Source organism: Dipodomys spectabilis, unplaced genomic scaffold (genome assembly GCF_019054845.1).
Source record: "Dipodomys spectabilis isolate Male_0828 unplaced genomic scaffold, ASM1905484v1 ptg000001l, whole genome shotgun sequence".
NCBI lineage: Eukaryota > Metazoa > Chordata > Mammalia > Rodentia > Heteromyidae > Dipodomys > Dipodomys spectabilis.
The window spans coordinates 20673628-20687271 of record NW_024870678.1 but is presented as its reverse complement, the minus strand read 5'-3'; the positions used below and the strand labels follow the sequence as shown (position 1 = coordinate 20687271).

At 37.5% G+C, this 13644-nt stretch overlaps 1 protein-coding gene across 4 annotated transcripts in view; it reads right to left on the bottom strand.

The window, feature by feature from the left end:
- Eya4 (EYA transcriptional coactivator and phosphatase 4) overlaps window positions 1-13258 on the bottom strand; it is a 198705-nt gene extending 185447 nt beyond the window's left edge. For 2 of the 4 annotated variants that reach the window (XM_042686535.1, XM_042686612.1), the window contains exon 1: window positions 13157-13258. In XM_042686535.1, coding sequence (XP_042542469.1) covers window positions 13157-13189 — 33 coding nt within the window. In that variant the 5' untranslated portion in view covers window positions 13190-13258. The remainder of the gene's footprint in view (window positions 1-13156) is intronic. The other 2 variants (XM_042686697.1, XM_042686756.1) reach the window with 1 other exon arrangement.
- Window positions 13259-13644: the final 386 nt, after the last annotated feature.

Below are 13644 nucleotides of genomic sequence, written 5' to 3'. Positions count from 1 at the left end.
CTTCATTTCCTTTTCAATCTTGTCCCTGAATATTTTCTCATTGTGGTACCTAGGAACAAAACTGTAATCACTGAGCCTTCCTTTTCCTTATACCTCATATTCAGTCCACCACCTTATTTTGTTGTCTTTATAGACACAGTTCCGGAACTCCATCCGCTCTTATTCTTACACATTTCTCATACAGGCCCAAGTCAATGTCATCTCAGGCCTGAGATACTGCACTACCCTGCCAATGTTCTTTCCACTCTCTTCTCCATCTAAAACATAAGTTGCTGTGTCAGACACGTGCACAAGATTTTCCAGTGACTTCCTCTCTCCCTCAGAGTTGAAAATCAAAGTCCTGACCCAGGCCCACAGGTTGTGCACCACCTCTCTGACCTTCTTCCCTACCCTCATTCTGTCGCAGATGTACTGTCCTTTCTGTCTGTTCCCACCTGCAGAGCACTATATGTACTATCCTCTCTGGCTGGAGGATGTTCCTACATAGATTCCCAGACTTCTGTTACATGTCAGTTTTGCAGTACAGTATCAGCCTGCCCTGACCATCAACCTATAGAAATACCCACAAACCCCTTCATGCCATCATTACCTACTCCATGACAATGATGTGTGATTTCTACATAACACTTGACATCACCAGACAACTGTGCATCTTGTGTTCATTCCTCCTTTTACCAAATGCAAATTTGGTGCCTTGTTTCACAGAATATTTCTCTATCTAAACCAGTGTGTGGCCTGAAAAGAAAAAGAAAGAAACTGACACACATTTTTTTTTCTATAAGTTCCTAAAATATCTACTTTTCCCAAAGACAGAGCAACCAGACATTGAGATTACATGGCCCTCCCCAACTTCTTGAATAAAAGTTGAAATGCTCAATCTAATGGAATCTAATAGCAGTGCCACTTCCTGGTTACAATCTCAACATCAGCATATAACCCAAAGGTATTCAATCAATTCCCTTCATGCTCAAGCTATTTGATAGTGTTTAAGAGTGAAAATACTACGCATATAATTACAGCGAGCCTGAAAGAAACAATCAACTAAAGTCAGGTGAAAAATCAGCTCAACATTCAAATATTAAGCCTATCAGTGGCATTTACTGCCAAATTTACTTCCTTTTAGATAAGCACACTGACTCAACATTCTAAAATAAGTATGCATAATCAGGAACTTATTAATACTTTTCAAAAATATTTTATCTTCATTGTACAAAGGAGTAGCCATTCAGCAAAGCAACTCGTGAATATAATGCATCTTCATCAAGATTGCCTGATGTTTAATGTTTCATGTTTCTTTTCCCCCTCTTTTTTTTTGTCGGTCATGAGGCTTGAACTCTGGGCTTGGGCGCTGTCCTTGTGCTCTTCAGCTCAAGGTGAGCGCTCTACCACTTGAGTCTTTCCCCCCTCTTTACAGCTTTCTTTTTTTGTTATTTTTTTAAACTATCTTTATGTAGTTGGAGTAGGATATAGACAAAGGAACAGTTGAATCATCTACAAAGTAAGCAGATATCGTTACAATAAGTACCATGTTCAGTACTCCCATTTTACCCACCTCCATGATGTCTGAAACCATAGGTAATACCAAATATTACATGTTCTGTTTTCCATCCGTACACAGCTATGATAAAGCTTGGAATTGTAAGAGATCAATAATGACTAACTATAAAATAACTTATACGATATACTACAATAAAAGCTATGTGAATATAGTTTCCTGTAATAAAGTTTTACAAATATAGTTTCTCCGTTCCCCCTTGCATTATTGACCCAGGTATGGTGGCTCATGCCTGCAAGTCTCAGCTACACAAACTGAACTCCTTTAGTCCACGGGGTTAAGGCCAACTTGGAAAACATAGGGAAATGCTGTCTCAAAATAAATATATAAATAAATAACTTATTTATCATGTTTACCTTTCTTCTTTTAGTGGTACTAGATGAGACAATGTCTCCATGATGAATGAGATGAGAGGAATAGCCAGCATTATGTCATAGCATTGGGCTGTTTTATAGTGATTACTTGAACAGTGGCAAGAAACCCTAGCAGTCAATCTGATACCATTCAGCTAAGTGATGGATGGGCAGGTGGCGTGCACAGCACACATACGTGGGACAAGGGAAGATTCAAATCCCAGGAAGGGATAAAGTGGGCAGACATGAGATTTCATCATGCTGTTTTCAGTGACACACACAATTTAGAACTTACAAACTGTTTATTTCTGGGATTTTCTATTTTGGGACCATGGTTGAACTGCAGGTAATTGAGACCTTGGAAAGTACAACTATGAATAAGAGAACTACTGTAAATGTTCAGCACAGGAGCATTCTAGAAAGGTTTCTTAACTACCCATAGCAAGTTACTTCACATAAACATTTACACACTTCATTTTTTTTTACAAAGTCTTTCACTCACAAATTATTTTCTTAGGATAATATACAAGTCCTTTAATTCTGAATGACTTCCCAAGTCCAAGATATTAAGCAAACAAACAAACTGAAGGAAAACAAATCAGGCTAGCTGGGGTCCCAGCCAATGAAAACTTTACTTCATAAAAAAGAAAATAAGGAGCCCACATTCTCACAGGGAGAATGGAAACAGTCACCCCAACCATGCATCCTTGTGGACAATACTATGCAAATCTCTGAGCACTAAAGAAAGTGGAAGCAGTCAGTTCTGGGGCAAGAGGGCAGAGGTGACTGCCTTTAAAAGAATCTCACAGAAGCACACATGCTTCCTGACAGCGAAGGCGGCAGCAATCCGCACTTCCGCGTTCATTTTACGACAATGCTCCCCAGTGCTAAAGCTAAGGGACCCTCATTCCTTCCTTAATATTCATACGTGAAGCATTGCTACCATTTGTGACATTTACTTCCTATTTTCATTGCTGAATACATCACTAACCTATATAATTACACAAAATCATATCATGTATAGTTACAGATAAAATATATTTTTAAACCTATATAATATAGATCAATTGGTTTTTCAAAGGAATTACTCTAAAAACACTGGTTAAATGTGACAGTCAAATACATTTTATGAGGCTGGTGCAGTACACAAAAAACTAGCAGGAAGAAACAAGCTAGACCTATTCAGCTGAGAGTTAGCTAAAATTAAGAGTAAAAAGCTGTAATGTGTAATGTATAAAGACATCCTTGGTGATTTGAAAAACAACCGTGCTTTGCTTTTAAATCTTTAGTTGAGTAAATATTTTAACTTCCTGTTCCTGACTTAAATCCATTGTTTAATTCCGGGTCAAGATGAAGTAACCCAAATATGCACTCTGTTATATAAAAGGCCCAGAGGATGAAATTACATCTCTCTCTAATAAGGTCCTTTGAAATCCAATACTAGAGTAACTTAGCAGCCAAATTATTTTTCTTCTGTTAATGCTGATTGAGCAGTAAATAAAACCTAGAAGAAAAACAAACATGCAAAATAAAGTGCTTTACACCTTTGGTTGAGTGTTTTTAAAATGATGCTGACCTACCAACATTAGCAGAAACTCTAGTGTAAATACTTTGTCAGTCTTTATTTTGAGCAGTCATTCTATGCAGTTTCCAGGAGGCTGATTTTTAAATTTCCAAATCTTAAGAGATGCAACACAAAAAGTATGCTCTCACATCTTAGCATCAACATTGAAATCAATCAACAATTCAGCTTCAAAATGCAACGCTAATGCTCTTGCTCTGAGTTTTTTTCCCCTCTCAGTCTTCAAGTTTGAATCTGTAAAACAAAGGATTTGTGCAGGGTAATCTATCTGTTCATGCCACTTAGAGCAAGTAGTCCTCTGCATTACTCCATGGCAGGAAGAAAAGGAGATACAGTAGGGAAGAAACTTTATGTACAGGAAACCAGAACATACTTTCAAAAGTTCCTAAAGACCCTCCGAGAAAAGTTAATATAGACTCCAAATCTTACCTAACACATTCCTGTTTTATTTAAAATCAGTAGACTGAGAGAGAAGCATGTCTATCTTTGTCTCTTGTCTACCCTTTTCACATTTCTGGAATGACAGATCTGTGAGTGAAAGAAAAATGTTAACAGGAAATAAAGATGCCAGATCAAGTAATTTTCCTTAATAAAACTTCCTAACAATTTCAGGCTTTTTTGTTGAATGCCTGTGTCAGGGTGGAGAATTAAAAAGTAAATGACATTATTCCAACAGTTCACCTAAGAGTGAAAATTGCCAACTCTGGGGACATGAGTTGGTATATGTATGCATTTCACATGTACATTTATCTGCAGCTCTGGCATTACATCAATGTCAGCGATGGGCATCTGCAACTTAGGTCTTAGTTGTAATCTGCCCGCATGTGTCACCCACCGAAACTTAAGATAGATAATGAAAGCAAAGCAGAGTATGTAGGCAATGTTTATTCTTTGTTTTTAAAGTCTAGTTTATTCTGTAACCCTCTTCCACTCTGGCTCCTGACTCCTGACAGAGGAGTTAAAACTGGCTTTATACTTTGCGTCCCAAAGTATAAGCAGAGAAAGCATCCCTTAATCCAAAAAGATAAGAAATGGAAGATTTTTCAAGAACTTTAAAAGAGGCATTCTTTTAAGTTTATGCCAGATAACTTCAATCGCACCCTATGGTCAAATCTGACCTAATCACATCTATAAAAATAGGTTCTTAATATTGATGTTGACATCCAAGGAAAACAACCCAAGCAACTCCCTCCCGTGGTAACAAAAACATGTTCAATAACCATGCCAGTGTTGTTTTTTCTCCTTCTTAGCATTTCAATGTAAAAGAAGGGAGTAAATAGGCTTTCTGTGCCAAGATAGATTTTTAAGTCCTGAGATACATTTTGCCCAAAGAAAACTGATAATGCCTCAAGAATTTATGTGTTGAGTTCTAGGTGATCACCTGCCACTTTTTTTAAACAATGGCTATTGCTAATCTCTATGTTACTTAAGCCCTTGATCCTACCCAGCTTCTATCCACTTTCTGCCCTGGTGTGAACAAATGCACTTGGCTTCTGCTATTAGGAAGAAAGAAAACAAAATAAAACCAACCATAACACTACCACAGGAAAGCACCTTGAAATGATCAAGACACACAAGTTCTCTAACATCTTCTGCCCAGCCCCTTTGTCCCTTCAGGCTGGCAAATAACCTGGGCATATTATACATCAATTCCTTCTCAAGTCCTGTCAGCAACCATATACATGTCTCCTTCCAATTATTATGAGTCCCTTCATTACTTTCTTATCATCTTCTCTCTTGTTTTGCTTTTTCTTGCCATACCGACCATGGGCTTCCCTTCTGAAGTGCCACCAAAGGCCTTCTCTCTAATTAACAAACAAAATGGCCTCATTTTCAGTCCCTCTGTTCTTGAACTTCTGAGATACCATATGACAACCATCCTCTTAAAAAAAAATTACCTTTGTCAGCATTGTCCTGGTGGTTCCCCTAAGTATCTCTTCTCAGTCTTTCTCAATCCATCCTCCTTTTTCACAGAACCAAGTGGTCTTCTAGGTTTATCCTTACTCTTCTGCCTTTTCTGAGCCATCATTTCCTCTTATAAACAGCCCCTCAAGGAAAATTGGTTAGCTCATCTAGACATCTCTTCTATGGCCCAAAAGGCTTTCACTGATACTAGTGACATTTTCTCATAAACCTTCAAATTCAAACACTTCTTTGTCTTTTTGTTTGTTTGTTTCCATATCTTAGAGTTCATTTAGATTAGCATCATCTTACATGGTCATTTGTACATAGCTATGGAGCTATTGTGAGCCTCTGTTAGGGCTATCCTAGACATATACTAATTGTCTTTTTGAGGCATGGACTCCTGCTCCTACATTCTATTTGTGGCATCTCCTGGGCTTGAACCTGCACACATATCCTTCCTGTCCTTCCCCATAGCTACCCTACTTCTTCCTATTAACCCTGTTTGTTTACTAACTTCAGCAACACTTCCTCTTCAAGGTCTTTTCATTGATTCTTTCCCTTTCATCCTTCTTCATCACACCAGCAGTTTAGCCAGAAGTTCTCAAGGTATGGTTAATAATCTGTATGATATGTATTTTTTTGGAACACAGCTATGTGCATGCAACTGTGTATTGTTTATGGCTGTCTTCATATATCAACTGGTGAGTAGTTAGTACAGTGATGGTTGGGCCAGAAAATTCAAAAGTATCTATAGTTTTGTCCTTTATTTCTGAAAAATGTTTGACAGTTCCTTTTGAGTTCACACATTTAAGGCTGCTTAGGCTATTTCCTCATTGCCAGTTCCTAATCTTCCCACACTTAAATTCCTAACGATAGGTTAGGTTTCCGAAAGCATTGTTTGAAATACTCTCTTGTTCAAAAATTTTGAGAGCCACAGAGCAGCAATCCCATACATCTCTGTGAGTTAAACAGTAGTAGGCATCACACTGGCCACCCAGGAATCTGAAGACATACCAGCTTATCTCCAAAAACCTTTTCAATCTGGCCTCAGCACTTCTCAGCTCCATTTCCCTTGCATACTTCCTCATGTTCCCAACGCTTCTGATCCAGAAATCCCACTGCACCCACCACACACAGCTCCTAGGCAGATCTTATTACCTTCTGTTTTGTAGAACTTGATTCCATTACCTTCACTATATTGATTTGTTATCTTTCTTAAATTCTCAATTAGCTCTTTCTCTTTTCATCTCTGTTCCCTCAATAACATTAAATATATTAACATGTCAGATAAACTCCCTCCAATACTTTGCAAGGAGACATAAATAACCCAGAGATATAAATAACTCACCATAAGCAGATGTCATGCCGATTAGTGGTCCTCACCACCCTCGCTCCTTACAGAACACATTCGTGATATTTCAAGACATTTTTGATTTGTCACTAAAAGAAGGGGGGTGCTACTGACATCTAGTGGGTAGATGTCAGAGATGCTGCTAGACATCATATAGGTACAGGAGTATCTCCCACAAAGAATTAACCAACCCAAAGCATCAACCATGTTGGGACTGAAAAGCATGAGTGTAGATGGAATCTTCACTAAGCTAGAAAGCTATAAATCATGTCAACCTCAGAAAATGATAACTATTTGTTGACATACTTTTTTTAAATTTTTTTATTGTACAGATACTATACAGAGGGTTAGAGTTACATGAGTAAGGTAATGAGTACACTTCCTATTGAGCATTGCTACCCCCTCCACTGTTTTCCCCCTACCATCCTTTCCCTCCCTACCTTCCCCGAGGTTCTTTTTTTTTTAATTGTGATTAAGTTATTACATAATTTCCCAAATTTCACAGTATTGTGGAATAATGATGCTCATTTAAAGTCATAAGCTCATTCTAACTTTCCTGGATGTTGACATACTTTTTAAAGTATTTTATAGTTTTGATTACTTCAATGAAAATATCAAAAAATGATGTTTCAGTATATATTCACAAGTGGTTTTATTTATTGTTTATTTGCTCTTTCTGTTCACTCTGTTGGATATAAACAGAGTAAGCAGTTCCCAAATATAGTATGTAATTGATGGAAATTTTGGAAGAAATTATATCAAAAAAGTAAGCTCTTACTCTAAAATAAAGTGAGCATACAGAAAGTTTCAAAGAGTAGATGAGTTGTAATGATGGGTTACTGGCTGCTATCACAAATAATTCTATAGGATCTCTAAGAATAGCATACTGAAGAATAATCAGCAATCTAATATTCTAAAGAACAACAGAAAAGAGGGATTAATTAAAGATTAAAAAGAGATTTATTGGGTTAACTCTAGAATTTCATTAGCTGTTATTAAATTAGCCTGTTTCCTGTAAGCAAATACAGTTTAGATGTAGATACATATGTGAATTTCCAAAAATATTGTTGAAACACAATGTGGAGCCAATGGCTGTGTATTGACACAACTCATTTGTTGAAACAAACCTTTGATAATATAAATTAATTGACTTAATAATAATATAGGAATATTCAGGTGCTTTCTTTTTCTTTATTTTTCCTGTTCTCATTTGATTTTATGTCATTTTCACCAAAAGGTTTACTGCTGAGCCACATCCCATGCCATTCAGGCTCTTAATGTAAAACATTTCGTTAGAGAAAGGAATTCCATTGTGAACTATAACCTACTTAATATCCGCTAATATTTTATTTTATGACATATATTACTTAAATCAATAAACCGTATTTCCTCTCAAACTTTCTACCTTGATCATAAATTTAAGTCACACTCTCCCTCTGAATCAATTAGATAAGAAAGAAATCTATGGTAATATTCAGTACCATCGAAAGCAAACTTTAAAATATCTCAGAGATAAAGATAAAACAGACACTACATAAATGAAACATGTAGATAAGATCTTTTAGCTGAATGTGAGGAATGTAACAGAAATGACAGGGTTACCATGCATAAAGCAGATTCACAGTGATTCTATTAAGAAAAATAACATTTTTAATTAAAGATAAAGGACGAAATGGTGAACCAATGCAACAGTGATACTCACAAAATACTATGTTGGAAATGACCTTTATAATTGGGATCCAATGGGAAGAGAAAGAAGGAGGAAACAAGGGAGAGGGTAACACTGTTTGACAAGAAATATACTCATTTCCTTACTTTTGTAACTGTAATGCCTCTGTAAATCACCTTTAAAATAAAATAAAAAATAAAAAATTACAGTAAGGTATAATTGGCTAAACTTACATTGCTTCCATACAATTATGATCTATAATGTAAAATTGTATAATAGAATTTTAAATAATGTATGAAAATTAAAGCTTATGGTTGTGGTGTGTGTGTGTGTGTGTGTGTGTGTGTGTGTGTGTGTGTGTGTGTGTGTGTGTGTGTGTCAGTTCTGGGGTGTGAACTCAGGGCCAAAATACTGTCTCTGTGCTTTTTCACTCAAGGTCCATGCTGTAACCAATTGAGCCACAGCTCCACTTCGGGATGTTTCTGCAGGTAAACTGGAGATAAGAGTCTCACAGACTTTCCTGCCCAGGGTGGCTTCAAACCACAATCCTCAGATCTCAGCCTCCTTATTAGCTAGGATTACAGGTGTGAGCCATGAGCATCTGACTATTTGCCGTTTTTTGTGGTGTCCTAGATGGGGCCCAGTTCCTTGAGAATGCTAGGCGGGCACTCTCTCACTGAGCTACATCCTCTACACATCTTACTTTCAGTTGTTTATCTTATAACACTCTCTATGCCAAACTGCAAAACAAGAGACAGACATAACACGATACAAACAGAAAAAAATATATATTTAAGAATCAAGTTTATGATGATCATATTTCAGTGAACTATTTATAGACTTCATGCATTTTTCTCCAAAAAGTCAACTATGAATTCATGAGATGGTAATAGACTGAGAATAATATTTTAACTTTCTATAATTTGTCAGGCCATTCATTTACCTACCTCAACAACAGAATATAAAAGCTTTTTGAGAAAACATTATTGAGCATCAGCAAGAATTGTTTCAAGAAGAGCACAACATGAAAAATACTTGTCATTATTCTTGAGTAATTCAGAATGTAGACACAGAAGCAAGTAAATAGAAAAGGTTTCAGTTGTAAGAGGTAAATACTAGAGTGAAGGTAAATCCCAGAGCTCTCTGATAACACATTATAGTGGCTCCTGACTCTGTCTGGTGGTTGAGTCTTGTGGCTGTGGGGATAGACATGAAGGAAAGTTGCTCAAGGGGAGTCAACCTTAAATGAAGTCTTCAAGAATAACAGGTAAAGGAAAGGCCCATCTGGGAAGAAGCTGCATACCCAGCACTGGCAAAAGAATAAAAACCCCAGAGGGGCTGGGAAGGTGGCTCAGTGATAGAGCGCTTGCCTTGCATGCATGAGGCCCTGGGTTCGATTCCTCAGTACTCCATAAGCAAAAAAGAAAAGAGCCGGAAGTGGCGCTGTGGCTCAAGTGGTAGAGCACCAGCCTTGAGCTGAAGAGCTGAGGGACAGCGCCCAGGCCCAGAGTTCAGGCCCCATGACCGGACCCCAAAAAAAAAAAAAAAAACAGAATCAAGGAGATTTAGAAAACAGACAGAAGACAGAAACGAGGAAACAAGTGATCCTAGTCTCAAATGCTTGACTTCGCACACAGTTCTCTCTAATGGAGAAAAAAGGGCCTGCAGAGACCAGAAGTAGAGTAGCAATATGATCAGAAAAAAACTTCAGAAGTAACTTAGAACAGTCAAGAGTAGAAGATTCAAAGGAGCTGGAAGACAGGAACAGCCTTGGTAGAGATTAAAATGAGGGAATGGCTAGAACTTTGAGATGGAAGGTAGAAGAAAGGAGGATGACTACCTGTTTCCTGACATAACCTTACAGTAGTGGATGGTTCTGCTCCTGGAGATGGATAATATGGCAGCAGAGAAGAAAGGGAGAGAAAGTGGAAGAGAGGAAAGCTGGTCGTTTGTGGACCTAAGAACTTCCGGGAGAGGGTGGGGGAGGGGATGTCCAGAAAGTAGTTGGATAGGCAAGAATGAATCAATACTCATAAAAGAGCACTGACGATCTCCAGTGTTTGTAATAGGAGCTAGCATTTCTCAAGTGTTTGAGGCATGCGCAAGCACTCCATGAAACATCTTTTTGTCATTTTCTCCACTTGGAGATGACAAAGAGTTTGAGTAATTTCCCATTGGTCATAAGATATATAAGGGTCAGGATTGTGGATTTTATAACTAGAGCCCTTAACAGATTATACTATGCTGTATCATTCAAAAATCCATTACAAATTTTAGGATCTGGTAAAATGAGTTCAGGTCTAATGTCTGATATTTAATAACGAGATGACTACCTCCTTTATAGATGTTTAACCATCTGTAAAATGATAGCTGTTAGTACTCCATTACAAAAGATATGATGAGGACTGGAAAGAGTGTATAGAAAATGCTAGATGGAGTCCACACCTGCTGTACATGGCACCTGCTGTCCTATCTATGTCCAGAGGAAAAACTTCTACTCATAGGAAGATAGCTAACAATCTAAGAACATTACCCTTCATCTTTGGATGAAATTTAATTTCATATGACTACTCTATATCTTAATAAGTGCTATCATTTTTCTAAACATTTTTGAGACATTACTATACTCCTCAAATGTTGAAATGTTATTTAATTCAGATATAAATCATTTCAAGGTAAAGGGGTTGTTTCCTAGAGGATTTTTCTGATCTCTTTCTATGGTGAATTCCAAAATGAGAATCGCTGAAATGATCAGGCATGTTGAGGTAATGGAGAGAGTTCTGACTTGGAGTCAGAAGACTAGTGTGAAGTCTCAACTCTGCCACTTACCCTGCCATGCCAGCATGAACAGTCATCTAACAGCTGTTATCACCCTTCTCATACATATATGACCAACACACTGACCTATGTGTCTCTAAATTCAGCAAATAGAGTCAGGCTGAGATGCAGGGAGGCTCACCCTAAATTTTTGGTCGTTAAACCTGGTTGCAAATTAGCATCACTGGGACTGTAAACAATGATTTAAAAAATAGCAATCCTAGAATACTACTGGAAGGACACTAGTAATATTATAAATCTACAATTTATAACTTCTGGGCATGTTTGGTGAGAGGTGATCTGAACCACCACTCTCTTTACCTTCAACTGAATTCAAACCTTCTTTTATATACACACACTCTGTGTGTGTGTGTGTGTGTGTGTGTGTGTTTCTCTGTCTCTCTGTCTCTCTCACAACTGTCTTAATCAACCATCCTGTCATGCTGAGATCCAGTGTGCTTCAGATATAAGTCCTAGGAGCCCACAAATCCTTCAGTCTCTAGGAAAATGGTGACACTGGTAGGATATTGGTAACCTAACATCTCACATCCACCTATAAATGTGTCCACCTGCACGCAAACTGTTAACTAACCCTCATTGCATTAGAACAAAGTGAAGGTCACACGCTCCCTGAGCATTGCCACTCAGCTCCCGCCATCATCTGGAATCAGCTCCCGCCATCATCTGGAAGCAATCTGTAGTTAGAAACCTGTAAGGCCAGCAAGACCAAAACCACTGAGTGGCTGAGGGAAGAGACAGCAGTAGCTATGACTAGCACTCTCAATCAAAATTCATTCACTCGTAGTTTTATTTTTAATTGTTTTGAGGTCCCCAGAGCCATTTTTGTTCACTTTAGTAAATAAGCCTGGCAGTTTTTAAAGAATAACATCTCTACTACTTAATAGGCTTCATAGTGTTAGGGCATTTCAATTACTTGTTACATTTTTCTTATAATGATCTACAGGAAGTTAATATATATAATAGATAATAAAAGTAGACTAAGGTCATCTCTTTATGTAAACTGAAGCCACAGTTATCACTTCTTTTAAACAAAGTATCTGTGAGAATGGTAGCTATGCAGCACAACCTTCTCCAGTTCACAATTGAATTCACTGTCCACATCTTTGCTAGAGCCACTTTGTTATACACAAGTATCTTATCCCCAGTGGCCTGATGGAAACCTAAGGCTTAAATCATGATCATACAAGCTAATAGCATGAGCCAAAAGGACACCTTCCTGGTAAGAGCACATCTTCCACGTGACATCGTTTAGCTGTCTGTGTGCAGAAAGTCTTGGGCGACAGACTCCGGTAGTGTGTGGGTAGGGGAGGCTCTCCACTCACTGTCTCTGCTTTGCATACCATAAAGAATACTATTAACTTATACAGGCAAAGAAAATTCCCTAGCAAGCCTTTCCCTCAGTAAAATCTGAATCTTAAAACAATTGTGAACAAACTGGTACGTTCTTGGCCTTAGAACAAACCTAGGAAAATAAAGAAAGCCCTTGAGACTGTGGTTTTCATCCATAAAATGAGCAATAGGCACTTTCTCCTACTATGCTTCCTTCTGATGGCCAACAATCTATGCACTATCCAGTGTTTGGGGATCAAAACATAACAAAGGAAGTACATTAAATTGTTCAGCCTGTCTAACATACTCAGCATGATTTCAACACCCTGGTCTTTCAACCTCTAGCTTTCCAAGTGGAAAATCAAGGGAGACATTGAAATGTGACATCATCGTAAAGCAGTACCAGCATACTTCTTGAAAGGTCTGCTTCATGGTATTAAAAGAAAATTTAAAACTCAACAAAAAATATGTTTAACAAAAATCTTGCTGTTTTAGTATATTTCTTTTAAGTATGCTTTGCAGTAGTCTTACCAAAACTATTTGTAAGCAAAGCTGAGATAGAATGAAGACTTACTGATTGCTCATTTAAATCCTGGGAGTCTTCCATGTGGTTTGCTCACTGCTCCTGCTACAGCCAAGTTGAAGCAGCTCCCTTCAATTAAAACGTGGGCTATCTAAGGGAAAAAAGAAATAGAGAGAAAAGTAAAGGGTTATCTTTTCTATTCATTTTTTAAATTACCAATGCATATTAAATTCTAACATGTCATTTGTATAAGTTTTTTGAAGAATGAAGTCACTAATATTATCTCAATATACAATCTAAATAACAAGTTTACAAATAATAGCATGGTCAAAATTGATTTAGGAGAACAGTTACTCAGACATTTTGTAGGTAGAAGTATTTGAAGATCATTTTGGAGACATAATCTAAAATAAAGAAGACCCTACTTTGCTGAGACATCTATTCAGTCACCGCTAGATTTAAAAAAATCAAGAATCTACATTAGTCAAACATTTCTAAAAGCACATACAGTAGACGGAGAAATGCAATTTGTTATTGGA